The 13,039-nt window shown below is 41.2% G+C and overlaps 1 protein-coding gene across 2 annotated transcripts in view; it reads left to right on the top strand.

Moving 5' to 3' along the window:
• Positions 1 to 6,678, top strand: part of LOC135226987 (uncharacterized) — a 163,515-nt gene extending 156,837 nt beyond the window's left edge. For both annotated transcript variants that reach the window (XM_064266700.1, XM_064266701.1), the window contains 3 exons: positions 2,759 to 2,953; positions 4,398 to 4,532; positions 5,139 to 6,678. In XM_064266700.1, coding sequence (XP_064122770.1) covers positions 2,759 to 2,953; positions 4,398 to 4,532; positions 5,139 to 5,537 — 729 coding nt within the window. In that variant the 3' untranslated portion in view covers positions 5,538 to 6,678. The remainder of the gene's footprint in view (positions 1 to 2,758; positions 2,954 to 4,397; positions 4,533 to 5,138) is intronic.
• Positions 6,679 to 13,039: the final 6,361 nt, after the last annotated feature.

The raw sequence follows: 13,039 nt of genomic DNA on the forward strand, positions 1-13,039 counted from the left end.
AATGAATATGAATCCTATCTTCAGTTAAGAAGTAAGACTCCAATAGAACAACATTCTAGCGAAAAGGGCGACGTCTATTTCAAATCGAAATGTTTGGGACCAAAACTGGCGCGTTCAGAACAATACGTGATCAGAGTTTAAATGACCCATTTTCCATATGGTTTTGTGGAATCCTTTTCCGAGAGCAGGCCTAGTTCAGACAAAGGGAAATTGCTGCTGCACAGCACGGCCATTGATGCAATCTTACGACGGAAGTCTAGATCAAGACTTTTGACAGACAGGCGAACGGAGGAGCGACTTCTCATTATCTCAGCTGTTGACAGGACTTATCGCTCGTGAAGGCAACTTCCGACCACCTGGTCGGGGATAAAATCTCTCCCCTTCATTGGCGTTACTAAATCATCAGTTCTAAATGACACTATTGTGACATTACTTCTAAATGGCGCTATTGTGACATCAATTCTAAGTGACGCTATTGTGAAATGTAACATACATATGACATTTAAATAGTTATCACTATGACACAGAATACAAGATAACTAGGATACCAAACATAACAACATCTCTTATATAAAGAAAATTCATAAGAAATCACAAAAAGTAAGGACGTGATTTTGTTTATTAATTGAAGCCATTGGGAAAGTTCAAACTGAAAAGATTGAGTGCCCAGTACTTTTGTGTATTTAACACATCTTCGGGGCACAAAGTGTAGGATGTGTTGGTTAAATACACGAAAGTGCTTGGCACTCTGCCGTTTCATTTTGATCTTTCACATTGGCTTCAGCTAATAGACACACACACACACACACACACACACACACACACACATATATATATATATATATATATATATATATATATATATATATATATACATGTATATATATAATATTTCATCTTTTAGAGATTATCACACTTGATATTAAAACACATAATTGTCAGAATGGCGTTTTAATAACTCACAAACAGCGTTGCTGTTCCCACGAGTTAATAATCATAGTCACCAACAACAAGCAGCCCACATCCGTGAGGTTTGACAGCTGTAGAAGAACTCATTTACTAACTACTTCAAGTCCGTTGCCGCATAGGTTTTCTTGAAAATCTTTTTATATATGAGCCCTGTCTTCTTGATATTTTGGCACAGCATGTTTTAGAACCTCCGGTAATTTTGGGCAATATAATGAAGTACCAGATGTTATTGATTACGGAAATTCATTCTTGAACTTTTTCAATTTCCTCAACATTCATTGTAAAGATCCGAGCACCTGTCCTTGGCTTAGCTGAAGAGTTAGGAAAGAAGCCCGCCCACTTGTGTCACTGTAAAGTACCTGTATTAAAAGTCGAGTCCGTATTTGATCGATCCTTTATTTCTCGTTTGCTTCATACCGGGGCTAGCAAAGGGCACTTACCTAGCTGGCCCATGAGTCCTTCTGTGACGCCGAAACTGCCTTCGCTCCAATCGGGCGCTTTCAGACATCTGGATTCAGAATGAAAGTTGAACCATGAAAGCGAAGACCTTCAGAGTGTCTTCATCTCTCAGTTCATAACTGATCCAGAATCGCCCCAGTCACGTCTGTCCTCATCTCACGCTCATATAATATGGCTGCCGAACGTCACTGTGAACCACATGGCTGCCTTCTGCCATCCCAGTCCACCCATCGTATGGATGGATCTTCCTCCGACCCAGCGCATTTTGGCCTCAGTCTGTCTTTGGCGCTGACGCTAAATATTTGCAGCCATGATGTCACGGAAGAAGCTTCTTTCAAACGTCCGAGTGTTTGATGCGTCGTAGCAGTAGAAAGCAGGTACTACAACAGTGTGTAGTATAAGAGCGTTCGAAAACTACGTTTTTCTGTTTTCTGAAGTCCCCAGAAGTGATGTCTTAGCATCAATCTTCTACAAGTTTATAATGAACGAAGTAGTAAAAAGGTCTGCGTACTCCGCTCAGGAATGCGAGCAGCGAGAGAAGCTACATATCGTTCAGCTTCCCCGACCAAGAAATAAGCCGCCAGATACCAGAAAAGAAAGCCGCCGATGAGCAACAATTTACAAAGACTACTAATCGATCATTTGGGTGCAGCTTTGACCCTTCCCATCTTTCTTGTGCGCTGTAGTTATGTAGTGGGATTTCTCCTCCAAGTCAGGTTGCTTGTCGTATCATCTTCCTTCGTTACCTCAGAGGTAAAACTTGACAATTTTATTTGTGAGTCTTAATGTGTCAAAGGAATGTCTTATATTCATTCTTCTCTGTATTTGTTCTTATAACCATTCATTTTTTATTACTTCAGGTTTTATCATCATAAGAATGACTTGTGTTAATTCTTCCATTTCAGGGACGCACTTGTCAGCTGTATTGAACCTAACAGGAACTAACTCTTACCTGGTGTTGCATTGCAGCTTTGGTCCATACGCGATGTATAGTTCCTGCTGGCTCGAGTGTTGCAGCTCTCGGGAAAGAAAACTTTTGATGAATTTTTGTTTGTTTGTTGATGTCACACCAATGACTAACAAAGAATATTTCCTCAACATTAATGGTGTATTTATTCCAAGAATGAGCGGCAGCTTTTCCCCGAGTCCTTCATATGCCATCAACTGGACCATCTGGCACGCTCGTTCTCTAGTTCCAGTTTGTCAGTATTTTCTAATGTATTTTTGATTATCAAATTGATAATCAACACCCGTTTTGTCCTATAACAGTAGTTGCAGCAATGTTTGTTTTTACCAGGACCACCTACAACTCTCCCGCTCTCCTTTGCAGGTTGTGTCTGTCATTACAATGACGTGTGCATGTACAGTTGGCACAGCTCGTCTCAGTATATTCGTGTTGCCTGGTGCGTGGCGTTTACGCGTTGTGGTATTCACTGCCGTCTTCACCATCCTAACTACCACCATCCTCTTACTGCTACACCTCTCATCACTTGTCCACTCACTCACACTGCGCTGGGATAAGCTGGTAAGGAATCATGCTTCCACCCATTCGTCGGCAGGCTCTGGAACCTCGGGCTGTGCGCGGCCTCTCCCTCCCACGGTCAGGGCCTCGCTCAGCTGCGGGTGTGAGTCCGGCAATTGCTTGCTGGCTGAGAAGGAAGGAAGGAAGGAAGGACATTCTTCATCCATGCTTGTCCTTCCTTTCATTTCTTCAGTCTCTGGTTGTTTATTCATTTGTTCTTTGTTCAGTCATTTTCCAGATTTCAGTCATTGTTGTTATTCAAATCCAAGTATGAATCCTTCCTAAGATGAAATCCAATGTTTTTCTTTTCTTTCTTTCTTTCTTTTTGAAGCAGTTGTAACTTCCATAGATTTCTTCATCTTTTTACGTTTTTCTCTTATGAACACAGGCCTTCTGTTCTATGTAGCTACTATACAAGATTATGAACGTTTGGCTTGTTGTATGAAATATTATGCGCTCATTAAGAGTATCGTGATGATAGATAGAATAATAATAATAATAAGTAAGGAGTTCGCTTTCACTATACTGCTGCTACTACTGTCAGGAAAATGATATTCCAAACTCTAGTTCACTGAAACAATGACTTATATATGGCTCCGTATGGGGATGGTACTATCCTTTGTGGATTCTGAGAAGAAGCTGGAAGTTCTTCCCTGACTGATGGTGCAGATTCCATTGACTTCTTGTCTGTTACATTTTGAATAGATACGATTCCGTAAAACTGCAACAACAATTTCATAAGTTAATTGATAACCGCACTAACGCCATTTCACACTTCTTTCATTTGTATCTACTTAATTAGAAATGCTTTGCTTGAATTTTATCCATTTAATCATGACAATTATTCCAATAGAAGTATATTCACTGCGTAAGTATATATACATACACGTATACATGAAATAAAAAAAAAATATATTGGTACATATAACAGAATTTGTGAGTCGGTAATAGAGAGTCAAACATTCTGGTCTCTTATTTGCAATGATTTTGTAGAGTTTGAGCAGAACAAAATAGATTTCATCGATTGATCATTAGTATTACATTTGTGCAGAGGTCAGCAAGTGAAATGTGAGTTCGTATAACCGTAGAGTTAAAGCTGTCACTTTCGGTGCCTCTTTCCCAAAGCACTACCAGTCGGCGCCTCTCAAGGTTTTCCTTCGTGTTAATTTCTGCTCTCTTGAACACTTGCTGTTCTCAGATCTATTCACTTTCTCTCTCTCTCTCTCTCTCTCTCTCTCTCTCTCTCTCTCTCTCTCTCTCTCTCACAAACACACACACATACACGCCGCACAGTGAAAGGGGCTGTATACATAAAAATTCCTTGCAATATGTGAGACGTAAATCTAAAGTGATTCCATTTTCCTCAGGGTTGAAGTCCTGAGTATTTGAAGTTGTAGTTCGGCTCGTCCCTTTTGTCTGCACTTTCTTAATGACGCTCTTTTTGCAGGTGACCGTGATATATGTGTTTGTTTGTGTGTGTTATTTGGTATCAGCCTCATTGCTGCTGCATCTGCTGCATCTCTATCACACCACATATCCATGGATCCCTGCATGGACTAAACAGCAGCTATTAACTACATCGGTGAGTAATCCTAGCTGTTTGTCACTCCACTTTGTAGAAGTAGCTTCTGAAATATTGTGTTATATGTAGCTAGAATAAATGGAGCAGCTGTATTTTTTAATTCGTGAAATAAGAATTGAAACATTTTCATGACTGTTTCTCCTGTGGTCAGTTTGCATAGTCACTCTCTCAAGTAAAATGCTGCGGCTCAATCATAGCATGGCATTCCCGCTCTTCTTGCGTAAGGCACTGACCTCATAAACTGATGTAGAGATAGATTCCATAATTGTCCTGACTTCATTATGTTGCCACTTTGTAATGATAGCATTAGAAATATTGTCTTCATTTCTGTGGAAATTCTTAGACAGGCGATGACTCTTGACGTTGTGTCATGTATTTTGTCAGATGGATACCATAGAGTTGTTTCCTTCGTAAGAGAGACTAAAATGGTAAGTCCCTTTGAACCGAAAGTTGTTGCTTCCTCCTCCTCATCCTCTTCCTCCTCACTGACACGAATTTTTTGGAAAGACAGTACTACTCCATTTTGTCTAAGCTAACCAGTCTAATGCCATTTTTGTGTAGCTGGAGAGTAATAACCTAACCTGGGTGGTGGTGATGTTGTTGCAGCTTTGTGGATGTGCATGTGGGGTGGTGTCACTGGTGCTGGCCGTTATCTCAGGTTGTGGCTGGCCTCGCTACGGCCGGGTGCTCAGTGAAGGCTCCACTACAGACACCACGTCCTCTCATCACCTGCACACTCTCCACCACATCAACCCCCACGCCCTGGCGGGGCCTGCAGCCGGCATGATATCGTCTAGAAGTCTGCGTCAGGGCTCTGGGACATCCTTGGGCGGTGGTGGTGGTGGTAGTGGGGGGGGTCAAGGTCAAGGTCACCATGTCACGACGGCCTTCACCCCGGATAGCCTGAACGACCCGCAGCCAGGACCTTCCAAAGCTCTGCCACACAACCACACTCCGGCGCGTCCTCAAGCCCTGCACGGTCTCACGCAGCACCATGGGATCTAGTACTAGTAGTGAATCTCTTTTTGTTACTTTTTCAAGGCGTGTGATAGAAAAAATAGGAAGAGAAAATCATAAGAAACCCCACAGATAGATAGGTACCTCACACATCCTACCAATCCGCCACCTGACAATTCCCATAGGCAGTAGCAGGCCACTGCTCTGTGGGTGACCTCAAGTGACTACTACAATTGGTGTTCGTTCGTATGGTGCAGTGTGAGTGCCACCAGTGTCAGAGGCGCCAGTGTGAGGCAGTGTGGTGGCGAGACGGACAAGAGGCCAGAGTGAGTGTGAGTGGAGACTGTCGCCCACCGCCACCAATTTATGCTCGTACTGTATGATGATGATGATGATGGTGATAATGATTATGATGATATGATGATGATGATGATGATGATGATGATGATGCACGTTCACCTTGTGATACCCAGCTATCCATGCTATTAGCGGGATGACTTTGCTTGTTGTTTTTCCAAGTTTTTAGATGAACTTTGAGACTGGAGATGTTATTGCCCTTTTAGATGAATCTTGATACCAGAGACTTTAAACCTTGTACATAGTTAGACAACTAGTTTTCTAGGATACTGGTTTTTATTATTCCTATGCCATATTGCTTCATTTTTTACTAGTTGACTCAATTTCTTCCATTCATATATTAGAGCATTGAGTGCTGCCATCTTGTGACTTGGACTGCACAGTGTTTGCTGTGTTGGCCAGCCGAGAAGCAAGACATATCCCTCACCACGACCACCCACCCACCCATCTGCCAATCCATTTTCATACATACCATGCGCTCTGTCATACACAATCACCACCACACTACTCCTCCCCCTCCTCCTCGCCTCCTCCTCCTCCTCCTCTTCTTCTTCCTCCTCTCTATCACCACCACCACCACCACCACCACCACTACTACTACTACTACTACTACTACTACTACTACTACTACTACCATTTCTATTATTACTACAAGTACTAATAGCAATTTTCAGATTTGTATATACATTTTTTGATAGTGTTTTGAATTTTATTACGTGCTGTTCCACTTTCAAAGCATAAACTGTCAGCTGATTTCTGTATGATAAACCGAGTCACTGAAATCAGGGCGAGTGAGAGGTGAAGCTGGTAGGAACGTTGAAGTGACTGAGAAGAGTTTTCGGAGGGAGGGAGGGAGGGGTGGGGGGGGGGGGGGGGGGGGGGGCCTCGGGGGGGCTCCGCGGTGCACTGACTGTCAGCTGACCCTCATCCCCCCACAGTCCCCACTTGGTTCGATTTTGCGTTGTTGTTGTTGTTGTTGTTGTTTTGGCAGCTCATGCTGCCTTGGCTGGTGACTGGCAGCACAGCGCTGCCTCTGACGGGAGTGGTGGACATGCATTTGGCGTTGCTGAGACGAAACTTTGGGGACATGAAAGTTGCTCGTTGTCAGAAATGAGAAAAAGGAACTTTTTGGCTTTGGTACCTGACGATTTGCTTTGTAAATATTGTTCCTTGTAACAGGTTACCATGACTAGGATAATGTATTTGCTAATGGCTGAGGATAAACCTAGGTCAGTTTAGGTCAAATAAAAGAACAGCGTGGTTCATCAGCAAGAGATGACCCTCTTTTGATTGTCTAAGAGTCAAGTAAAGTCAGCGAAGTGAGAAGGAAACAGAGATACGCATCACTTGAAGTGAAGTGCTGAGAAGCTCACACTGGCAGGGGTCATGAGTGCCTAGTCCCAGGGAGGGTTTCCAAAGGTGTCAAAGGAGTCAAAAGTAAAGCATAATAGAGAATGAGATACGGCCTGGACTGCCCTCTTGCATGAGGCAACCCCATGCTGGTCATGGTCATTGCCATCATTAGAATTCATTTGCCTGCTCTCATTAGAATTTAGTTGGCAGATTTGTGCTTCGGTCCAAGCACGAAGACGCCAGTTAGGTCAGATTAATTGATGAAGGTCCTTGAACTCTCATTATCATTGGTTTCATGAACGTGTCCTCATTTTCAAAATTATGGGATTATTTTTTCGACTTGAAAAATCCTGGCATAGATGAGAGGCGGTTCATTCAGTTTTGAAACGATGCATTTCTTGCATGGACTGCACTAGAGTTTAGACCACTGTAGCTTTCGACTTTCGCTGCTGGTTAATCAAATGTCATTTCAACAAAATCCCGCGTTTTGTGATCATTCTTCTTTTGCATATTAGCGTTAAGATGCTCTCCATCCATCCTCTGCGAAGGTGAGTGGTTGGGAGCATATCCTAGAGCCTCGGGGTGGGGGGAGGGGTCTTTCTTTCTGCATTCAGAGGTTAACAGATCAGGACAAAGATGGGACTACTTTCCTTCCAGAGAGTTTATCCAGCTGAACGGGGCGATAGATGCATTTGTCAAACACTATCAAAGATGCGGACTCAGATCTTCCTGTGTCTGAAGTGAACCGCGAGAGAGAAACCTTAAACGACACCTTAGTTATTTGTATGAACACCTTTCAGTCATTCAAGTTATGATGAATTAACTATAAAAGTGACATATACTTAAGTGAAAGATTATACAGCATATTTTTATAATATATTGTTTATGTGCAGATATATCTTTAAGTAACATACACATTTTTATGATATTATAATAATAATATAGTAGCAATAACCAAGGATGAACATAAATTATATTTGCTATTATCATAAGTTAGATGGACATGATTGTTTAAGTATGTATGTATGTTCAGTGTTGTGTATTCCCAGTCAAATGATTGATTTTTGCGTGATGAGGTATTCCTTCCTACACAACTTTGTTATGCAAGAGTAGCAAGAACTACGGTATAGTATAGACAGAGATCCGTTACGTAAACCTACTTCACGGTAGGACTAACATTTGTTATTAGTCTATTTATAGAAGTCAATATTGGGTCAATATAGAGAGAGCCGTGTTATGGGAAGGCAGGAGCATAATATCATTTTACCCTCTCCATGTCTGTTTGTCTGTCTGTCTGTCTGTCTCACTGTCAGTCCGTCAGTCTAATTATGCGTTACATGTATGCAGATCCTAATCACACGCGTCAGTTGTTCGATCCCAATAATGCCGGCTAACCATTTTTGGTCTCAAGTTGCCATTAATACGAATACAAAATGTCGCAAAAGAAAGAAAAGCCAGCGTAGTATTTTCACAGTCTAGAGGAGAAGAGTCCACGGAATGCGGCGGTCGGTCAAACAGTGAGAAGGATTGCTTAGGCATAAGATTTCTCTACCTTTTGTATCATTACTTTCAGACCAGGTGACTGACGAGCAGCTGGTGCTTGTAGCGCGAGTGACGAGTGAAAAACAGTTGACTCTGGGCGTTGTTGACAATGCAAAAGAAGCGAATGGGTGAGATTTTGCGGCGACTTCCACTGGGCCGCCAGAATTGAAGGAAGGGCCAATTTCTACTTTGCTTCTCCTAGTGACCCTCCCTCCCTCCCTCCGTCTTACGCTTTCCTACCTGATTAAGTTCTACGGATCATTTCTGAAGACCTGCAGACTAATTCTTTGCTTTGAGGAGGAACGAGTTGTGGATTAGGCAGAACAAATATAGATGACCATGTTATGAAAAACATTGTACACTCGAACTATAGTGAAATACGTTGAAGGAGAGCAGAAAGCAGCAGTGAAAACAAACATTTATTATCAATAAAACAGCAGCATTAAAAATAACAGTAAAAAGAGTATTCATGATCACGAAAATAATGACTACCGTGTATGTTATGAAATTTTGTCTTGATGCTATATTATGATAATGACTGCCATTTTTCTTCAATCGCACGTATGATGATTATTGGTGCAGGTTTTAAATACTTCCAGTGCTGCTGCTGCCCCCTGCCGGCCGCCACATCTGAAGCAGCACCAGCAGTCTGCCTTGTTGTGGTTGTGAATGAATGCAAAGGTTTGAGGGAAATGAGGTGCCTCGCACCTCATTTCCCTCATCCAAAGACACTGAGAATACCTTACCTCACGAAAGCTGAGAAGCTCCTTCCTTCCCTCCTTCCTTCATTTCCTCCATCAGTCCAGAAGCCACCCCTCAGTAACTGAGAAAACCGAAAGCATTTAAATATGGATCATTTGTATCAAAGACATATCAAAGTTGACCCCTTCCATTTCCTCGATGCCTGAGTTACGTATTTGTCGTATGAGTTTTTGGAGGCAAGGCCACACGGTCTAAACACAGCTCTGTCGGAGGAATTTGGTCTGAAAGAGAGAACAGGCTCATTTGTGATACTGAAACACTTCTTAACTCTCGTGCTTATGTGTGAAAGGAAGCAACTGCGGAAGAAGTCTGTGCAACTGTGCTGTCCTTTGCGTGTGTGAACATTTCTTCAACTTTGCATGCTCTCTAAATATGACTATTTTTATACACATGCATGGTCATGTTTTCATACATGTGCATGGACGTATATAACATGTTTACGTACAGATGTGCATATATATGTAAATGTATCCAGTTTTAGCCTTAGGTGAATTATCCGATGGTAATTAAGTTCTAAGATTCGAATCTCTGTGTTTGAAGTTCTATCAGTGTCAAAGATCGAATGCTAAGGGGCAATTGTACCGAATGCTATGGGGCAATTGTCTCCTGTTTTCCTTGTCCAAGAGAATCTATTTTCGGCAAAAAATAGAAACAAAATCCTAGATAACTGGACAAATGGTATTTTTTCTTTGTATTTATTTGATCATTTTATTTTTACTTCGTATGTAAGATAAATGCACCCAAATTTCCTAGATGGACTCATTTGCATTAGAGGAATTAAAAATCAAAGAACATTTCTCCAAAGACACACTAACAACAGGTTTCATCCAACTCGTGGCAAAGTTGAGCCTCAGCAACCGTTTTCTATCGTTTTTCTAAAGTTCCTCTCACCGTCGATCTCCTTCCTAGCTTGTACCAGACATTTGACACTTGTTATAACTATGGCTGCATGCACTATGGCTGGCTGACCCACATGAAAAGAACACGAACCTGCAAAAGACCGAAGGAATCGGTTGTGGCCAGGATCGGGTTGTAGTGTAGTGTAGTGTGGCAGACTAATAAGGGAGTTTGAGGATTAAAAAATCTGACTTTTTACTTTTTCTAAGATACTGAAAATTAGGGCTTGCTGTTTTTACCTAGTTTGCACACACGCACACGCACACACACACACACAACACACACACACACACACACACACACATATATATATATATATATATATATATAATATATATATATATATATATTTATATATGTATATATATATATATATATATATATATATATATATATATATATATATATATATATATATATATATATATATATCTACACGTGTGAACGAGAATATTCAGTTTAATATAATAGTAACTGTATTTCTCAGTAAAGTAAATGAGAGTCCACAGGTGGTTTAATTTTTGATCTGTGATCCGTGAGGCCGACTGAGCCAAGAAAGAGGCGGAGGTTGGGTGCGTTCGTTCCGTCCCTGTCACTGATGGTGGAGGAGCGAACTTTGTGTGCTGCAAGAAGCCTTTTCCCTAAACACTGATCTTGTCACGCTTCAGGATATGTATCCTCACACTTCCATCGTAAAACATGAATACCATTTGCCCAGTTCACGTGCCAGTTATTATATTGACAGAAATCTCTCTCGTTTCAATACCATCTTTGATCTCCTTGTAAGTAGAGTTTATTGTATAGCCGATGCTTGGTTGAAGCATAGATATATTTAACCCTTAGTATCTTTGACCAATTTTATATCTAATTATTTTCATAGACTCAAATCCTATCACAGTCGATGTATACTGAAATTGTATAGCAACAGTATTGAAATGCATTTCAATAAAAAAAAAAGTTCATACAAATACTCTCGTACAATACTTTGAATACTAAAATCGCTGGATAAACTAGTTTGGTGATTAGCCGCAACTTAGCCGAGGTGAAATTTAGGGCTACAAAATGCAGCGAATTCTAGTAAGTGAGTCGCCTCTCGCCCGTACACTCTCGCAGACTCGCATTAGCAGCAGCAGCAGCAGCAGCCTGCGAGTCACAGAAACAAATGAAAGAGAGCTTGGTTCTCATCATGTCCCATTTTTTGAATAGCTACAGAATTTTCATCGTTGAAGGGAGCTCGGCCTATGCATGTCCACTCGCTCGGGGACTTATTACGCCTGTCTATTGCCTTAATTCCTGATTTCACTTTCATCCACTTCTACAGTGCAGCGGTGCGGGGTCACTCCTTCACGAGGTGCTGTGAATCTGAATGAAGCCTAATGGTTGTGAGAAGTAGCGAGGAAGAGCAGAGAAAAGAGAAGAAAGTCTGTTGCAGAGGACAGCATCCCGATAGTTGCCTTGCATGCCCAGATGAATTTCTGTTCAAACAGTGATCTCATCAAATAGTTTTGATTTGCAGTTTGGTTGGTTAACAAGTCAAAGCCAAATTCTTCGGGAGAGTGGCCGTACCTCATGAAATCCCTCAGATAGTATTGTCATAGGAAAAGGCAGCTCAGATAATTTTGGAAATGTGAGGATAATTTAAGTAAACAAACTAGATTATTAGCATTAAGTGCCAGCTTAGTTCTTTTCACGCGAACTTATAAAAAGTTGTTTCAGACCACATATTTTTGTCAGTACAGAATCTGCTTTTTTAACTGCCAAATAGGAGTGAATGGGCGTCTGTTGGATAGATAGCTCTGACTTGGACCCTCATCAGCTCGCTGCTCGAAGATCATCGGATTTCAGAGAAGAGGAAGAAGAAGAAGAAGAGAATCGGCCACTGTATCTCTGAGCAGATTTTTGACAGAGAAAAAAGTCCTTTCTGTCTCATGTTGGTTTTTCGTCTCACTGAACACACTAGATTGTTGCCGGGTTTCATTTTAGGCTGTCGAAGTTCAGGGTCGTTTTCAGATGAGATGTAAACTCATATTTTGATTAGTCTGAATTCTAGAAATTTATTTTCTATTCGTGGAATACTATGAAGTCATGTTTTTATATTAGGGTTGACCATGAGGAATTATTCTTAATTTGATCCTTGCCTGAAGGCAGGCGAGTTCGTACTTAGAGAGTGAAGACCAAAAAAAAAAAAAAAAAAAAAAAAAAAAAAAGGATTCTTAGCTGTATGTAATAGTTCTCTTTTGAATGTTTTGAAGTATCGAAGCATTCAAGATTTGTTCAGTGTAAATTCATAGGAGAATATTAGCATCATTGACTATCTCTACATAGTAAAAGGGACCATTTCGATTGGTTGAACCTACTTGCAGCCTCTCTCTCTCTTCCAGCCTCCTTGTCTGTCCGTGGTCGCCTGTGGAGCGCTGGCGGCCTCACACTCACCCAGCTATGGTGCTTTGCTTAGGAAATGCCTCGAAATTTGTGTACAGTCGCGCATTCCAAATTTTCGATTTCAGATGTTTCCCTAAATCCTTATAGGTATAGCTAAAAAACTTTAAAAGTCTATTGTATATATCCCGGGGTTTCATAGAAATAAGAAAGTGAACATGTCTCCTCTTTCTGGAAGATTTATCAAACAAACTGTAAAA

Source organism: Macrobrachium nipponense, chromosome 15 (assembly GCF_015104395.2).
Source record: "Macrobrachium nipponense isolate FS-2020 chromosome 15, ASM1510439v2, whole genome shotgun sequence".
Lineage (NCBI taxonomy): Eukaryota > Metazoa > Arthropoda > Malacostraca > Decapoda > Palaemonidae > Macrobrachium > Macrobrachium nipponense.